General features: G+C 41.8%; 1 protein-coding gene across 1 annotated transcript; it reads left to right on the forward strand.

Annotated features, from left to right (window-relative positions):
- The first annotated feature begins 63 nt into the window (after window positions 1-63).
- LOC106747464 lies at window positions 64-1086 on the forward strand. The gene has a single exon (XM_014625019.1). The coding sequence runs from the start codon at window positions 304-306 to the stop codon at window positions 1066-1068; it is 765 nt and encodes a 254-aa protein (XP_014480505.1). The 5' UTR covers window positions 64-303; the 3' UTR covers window positions 1069-1086.
- The last annotated feature ends 5489 nt before the right edge of the window (window positions 1087-6575 follow it).

Here is a 6575-nt window from a genome sequence, read left to right on the forward strand (position 1 = left end):
ATATGAATAATGCTAATTTTGACTTCAATTATCTCAGCTTAAAGTTGGAAAAGATTTCGAAGAAAGTAGATTTACGGACCAACTCTCTACCAAGGCTCTATCGAAGCTCACTGTACATTACTGGACGTTCCGTTGGCTCACGTAGCTCGAACCGTCCTGGACAATCTGAGATTTTATGCATTCGACGTGGCATTCGAAGAATTGCTGGAGCTGCTCGGTTGTTCAAACGTTCTGTGCTAATTCGCATTCCCATTCGTCAGCAGATACGAGCATCAAGGGATCATTCTGAAGAACATCGTTCGTATGAACAAGCTGTGCGCAACGGAGAGGATAAATAGCGGCGTGCCGGACGGCTGTGAGAAATTCTACACGCTCACATTCGGGAATGAAGCGCGCCTGAAAATACCAGTCAAGCTGCTAAAGTCCTGTATCAACGAGATGGACCTGTCTTTAATAACGCTGTTGATAAATCACTTGAAGGAAATAAATTGCCACATGTACCTCGCCTGGGCCGAGTCGGCCGACCGTGAGAATTCGTTGTTGAGTCTGCAGCGCGCCATCATCATCGAGTGCGTTTACTTCGGGAAAATCGTACAGATGGACGGGAAGTTGCGTGAGGACCAAGAACTACGGACGTATCTGGATCGATTAATAGGGTTGCATAAGCAGCCGCAGCTGACGCTGGAGATCTACAGTAGGGCAGTTGGGCCAGCTGATGAATTTGTGGGAGCTGCTGCAGCTTTATCAAGAATGGGACGACTTAACTTTGCAATTTGTCAACGCGTGGCATATGCTGCTGCTGGCCGAGGACTTCTTGGTGCTTTTCCGTTATCTGAAGCATACGGTTTCGGTGAAGCGGTACACTCATCAGCAGAAGCTGTATTTCCAGCGCATGGTTATGGTGATTATACCAAAGCGCAGCGTGAGAGACGTCTACGACATCACGATGTTGTACGTACTGCGCCACTACTACGACCGCTTTCTGATGAATCTGTACGATCTGCGTGGCTTCCACCTACTGATGCAGCAAGCGACGTGGGACAACGGTCTTCCACAAGAGCCTGTTGATACACATACTGCACAGTTCTAAACGAGTGTTGACGGCTGTGTTCCACATGGCCATCGACGTCATCAACAGTTACATGCCGGAGTAGCTCTTGATATCACGGCCCTTTTTGTACATAAAGATGTCTCATAGTAAGACACTGTTGACGGAGATACTGTATCAGATATGTACGGACGGGTATCCTTGGCAGCCGAAAAAATACGTGAACCTGATCGTTATAATGTTGAAGACCTTCACCACTTCGCCGGAGGACATACGGAACAATGTGTGGATCCGTTACCTGACGGAGAAACCGTACGACTGTAACGTAATGTGCATCCTCAGGATTACCGGTAAGATCATCAACACCCCTAAAGCCACAAGGCCGGCGTGGTGGAACTGTGTTTGATATTGACGCGCAAGATCAGTAACTGACGCAAGTGCGAGTGAAGAAGCGTGAGAAGGTGAACGAGGTGGTGTCGAAGCTGCTGCACGTGCTGAGGAAATGCGTAAGGAAGCGGCACCTCATGACCGTCGTGCAGAAGCGGCTGCTGTTGGACACCCCGTTCACCACACCACACATCGAGCCGCCTAATAAGGCCGCCTTCTGGCCTCTCCTTGTACCTGGTGCAGGGCAATGTTCTCATCATCGTCAACGATTACGCACGACGTTGCCACTCGATGCGCGCGAAGCACAAACTGGCCCGCCGCGAGCACACGGGCATCTGCCACTTCTTCGACAACATATATCTGAAGAAGCAGCATTTCATCCGGCATATGCTACTACACGCCACCGACGCGGAGTTCAGGACGAACTGCTTGGATATCACGACCAAGTATTGGTTCTTCTTCGGATGGCTCGACGAATTGGACGCTTACGACAACGTCACGCGCGTCACCATGGAGGCGATACGCGTCGCGATCGAGTATTCGGAAGACATGCCGTGCGACGACTTCTCCACGCTTTTGTCAAACTGCATACGTTTCACCCAGTTGTTCGCGGGGCATCCGAAAGCCGAATGTCAGGCGGACAGGATCATGCGAGTCCAGCTGAACAATATGTACTTTGTCCTCCGGAGCATGAGGCTCACGCAACGGTGAAAGGCGTACGACAACCTTATCAAGGAACTTGAACTCGTCATGACCTCGAAGGCAACGTCTTTATTGGTGGTAAGGGTAGAGACACGCGGATATATTTCGAGAAATGAAAACTCAACGTTTGAAATGGTTGGAGGCGAATTGCGAAGCAACCTCTCGAAATCTAATTTTCCCGGAATATCGTTGGAAGCGTGCAATTCACACGAAACGTTGCGATGCTAAAACCAATATAACATAATACATCGAAGGACCGTATTTTTTTATAATACTAATCTATAATATTCATTATTATTATTTCATAATAGCATTAAATGATAAGTTATTATTATTACGCAACACGTAACCGTAATGATAGTACTATGCGTTATTATAATTATTTTAAATTATGTGATTTTATAATTTTTCAGGGCAATGCTTCCGATATCTTGGGAAGATTTATTTTAGATGACTATCTCGGTATCTGGGCTTCGGGATTGTCTTCTTTTCTTAGAATGTTCACTCACTTTCAAATTTCGGGAGAGTGAACGAAAAGGTATACGCTTTTTTTCTTTTCTGAGAGCAATGCAAGCTGATCGACGGATAAACGGAATCGAGCGCATTCGGCCGCCCAGAGTCCTTCAAGTAAAAGTCTGAACATCTCCAATTTTTTAATCAAAAATTAAATTTTTTAATCAAAAATAGTATCTGCTTTATCATTAGAATGTCTGTTTATGTGGGTATTTACAATACATCGAGTTCAGACATTTTTCTTTAAAATATACGTGGTTCAATCTTGTATATATATAAACCACTATCTATAAAAATAGGTTTTTTAGTTTATCAAACATTAATTTTTTCATTATTTTATTATTACACGTCTCCCCCACCTTAGAATGAGATTTAGTTACAAATTCTTAGTAGATCCATGATTAAAATCCCTTTATTTGACAATCCTCCGCTCTGCATTTTTTTTTTACCAAGTAAGAAACTAGTTAGTTAGTTAATTAGTAAAAAATAAAAAATGTCCAAACTTTTATCTGAAGGGTTCTGGTGTCGCTTAGTACAATGCATATAATAATGTTAATTGTATAAGATCGCATAGAATTCACATTGCGTATATACACAATGGTATTTTCAGGATTTCTTGAACGAAGTTGCCAAGTTAGTTCATAAGAAGAATGATCTGCTACATGAACGATAACCAGATTAACTACAGCCGAGTGGACGACAATCAGACAAGCGATAACCAAATGACCGAAAACCAGATGAGCGACAACCAGATAAGCGATAATCAGATGAACGACGACCAGATGAGCGATAACCATATGAACGACGACCAAACGATCATGAATAATGCAACCTACGAAATTAATTTACCTAATAAGGATACTTACGGTCTGTTCGATTCTTACAAATTCAATAGCGGTTGTTTTTCGGTGCCAGGCACGGAGAACCATCAATTCATCGCAAAGTTGGAGGAAATAATGTTCACGGATGACAACGGTTGTCTCAATTTTCATCCGCCTTAGTTAGGAGACTATGATCGCTGCGACTCATATATGAAGTCTCGATGATATGATATAATGATCTCGTGATCGATCATTCGACGCGTTGGTAGTCACGATTCGGACTCGAACGTACGCTCCATATAGTATCGATATCATCCGCGGCTCCCACGGTTCATGGATTTTCGGTGGACACGCATCGTTTCGAAAATGAAAACCGGTACCGAAATGCGAATGCCGAGTCGATTTGCCAAAATTTGGAAGCGTTATCCCAAAAATGTTACAATGTCACAATCAGTGCAATGAGAGATTACGTCACGGAACATTTCAACATCTGATATTTTTGGTTTTCGTGTGTTTAGACAAACTATTATTTATCTTCCGACTTAATACCGAGGAATTATTTATTTTTCTACGAGAATCGCATTTTTTAAGTACAACACGTAGTAGAAAAATCAGTAAAAGTTTACGTAGAAATACAGTATAAGAGAGAAAAGAAGAGGAATGTTATTTCGGGAAGACTGTATTGTTAGCAGACTGTATTGTCAGACAAAGTATTGTCAGACAAGTTTCTTGATAAGGATGTCTAACTCTTTCCACCGTTGCGTGATCGTCGTGCCCTGGAGCACAAAGTGTATAGTGTTCAGCAAGACTCGCAGGATCCTGTCCGCCTAACACTCGGCTTTCAGTTGCTCCGCGAACACCTCATTTTTCGGAATAATAGCATATTTCCGATATTTTGAAAAAATATTTCAATATGTCGAAAAACATCCCAATATTTCGGGAGATATCTCTAATAATTTGAAAATATTCTAATATTTTGAAAATACTCTAATATTAGTAAAATATTGTTTTCAAATATTTTTCTCCATTTTGGGAGATTTTTACGGATCATCTCGATTTTGGGATTATAATTTTCCGGGAATAATCCCACTTATCGAACTTCGAAATTCGGATTTTTCAGGACGATACGTGTCCACCGTATTCTTTCACGTATTCTTCCCTTAGAACACAACAATGGCTAAACGTAAAGTAAAGGTTAAAACGATCTCCAGTTTTCGTCATTTCTCCCGCAAAATGTTGACGAATATTTTCCGCCAGTATAGTGATCGACGATTTTTTTCGAAGTATATTTCGAAACCTCGCGGGTTATACACAAGATAGGTCGACTTCAAGACGTTACCAATTGCTCGCCAAAACGATTCCTACGATGCTGATTCAGATTGATATTGACACCATTTGGCGCGTATACTCGATCGTCTTTTTCCAGGTTCCCCGTGATTTTTTAACTAAACGTAATTTTGTTAACGAAATTTCTTCATTTACCTCGTAGCAGTTAGTTGGAATATATCATAGTGTCAAGAATTAAATTATACACACGTCGAGGAGCAATGACAAATATCTTCGAAAACTGCGAAGATATTTGCACGAGGAGTCGAATTTTTTTTTATTGGAAATACAAACTATACAACCTTTTGTTCGCGATGATGAGTTCACCTGCATCGAGCGGAGGCCGTATTGACTGTATTTTCGGCTCATCGGACCACCGTCTGTGTCGCGTGGAATCCTTGTCTTGGAAAAAGGTATGCTTGTGCAGAAACCCGAAGTATCGTCGCGCTGTTTTCCACATACACAGACGAACGCTGTATGCGACAGAGAAAATGAATGTAGAGACGAATAAGAAACGCAAAATGTAATAAAAAAGGATTTATTTGAAACGTATTTGTGTGCGCTTTATACCTATATGTCTAGACTCCTTCTTAATCATAAGAATTAAGTTCTTTTCTTTCCTTTTCATCGACATCGTACAAACCAAATTACAACTACCTAATTAGCACGATACTTTACAACACGGGAATATTATACTTCGTACCACCTGCGTTTATCAAAAAACGTTAACGTAAACCGCTTTTTATCCTTTTTTTGTAAACGCGGCGAAATCGATTCGGTGCGACACGAAACCTCGCGAGATCGTTATTCGAGGCGGAATCATATTAGCCGTATCTTTTGTTTCGTTTTTACTTTTCAAATTCTACTAACGCTATCTTCTCTCTCTCCCTCTCTCTCTCTCTCTCTCTCGCCGTAGAAATAGTCACACCGTGTCGCTGTCGTCTTCTCTCCTTCCAGGAGTGTTAAGATGTATGTATATATACACACACGTGTGTACATATGCACATATAAGAGGGCGGTCCGATAAGTACTTAGCCTACAAAAGAAAAACGAAAATTTTGGAAAAGTGGCGATTTATTTCTCAACATAGTCTCCTTTTAGCTCGATACACTTGACCCAGCGATGCTCCAACTTCTTTAACCCATCTGAAAAATACGTTTTCTCGAAGTCTGCAAAGGCCTCCGTGGCGGCGATGACCTTCTCATTCGACTCAAATTTCTGCCCGGCGAGTGACTTTTTCAAGTTTGGAAACAAAAAAAGTCGCACGGGGCCAAATCTGGAGAATACGATGGATGGGGCAGCAGTTCGTAGTCCAATTCGACCAATTTGGCCGAATGAGGAGGTCATCGCCGCCACGGAGGCCTACTTGCAGACTTCGAGAAAACGTATTTTTCAGATGGCTTAAAGAAGTTGGAGCATCGCTGGGTCAAGTGTATCGAGCTAAAAGGAGACTATGTTGAGAAATAAATCGCCACTTTTCCAAAATTTTCGTTTTTCTTTTGTAGGTTAAGTACTTATCGGACTGCCCTCGTATATATATACATATTTCGACGGTATATATGTACAAGATTCTTCACATTGTAAAAAATATAACGTACTTCGTACTCAATATTAATGCGACGCAGTTAGTGATGCTGAAAGGCCGATATACACATATCTAAATCGTGGCATTAAACTTGCTCTTTTTTCCAGATATTTTTTTCACTTCTTTTTTTTTTCATTTTCTTGTAGTTCGTGAGACCGACGTCGTTTGCATGACAAATGGCGCACGTGTCTCT

Source organism: Dinoponera quadriceps, unplaced genomic scaffold, assembly GCF_001313825.1.
Source record: "Dinoponera quadriceps isolate SergipeBrazil2010 unplaced genomic scaffold, ASM131382v1 scaffold275, whole genome shotgun sequence".
NCBI classification, from domain to species: Eukaryota; Metazoa; Arthropoda; class Insecta; order Hymenoptera; family Formicidae; genus Dinoponera; species Dinoponera quadriceps.

Excerpts from the sequence above, each read along its gene's own strand:
- LOC106747464 (XM_014625019.1), top strand. The coding sequence starts at position 304 with ATGAACAAGCTGTGCGCAACGGAGAGGATAAATAGCGGCGTGCCGGAC.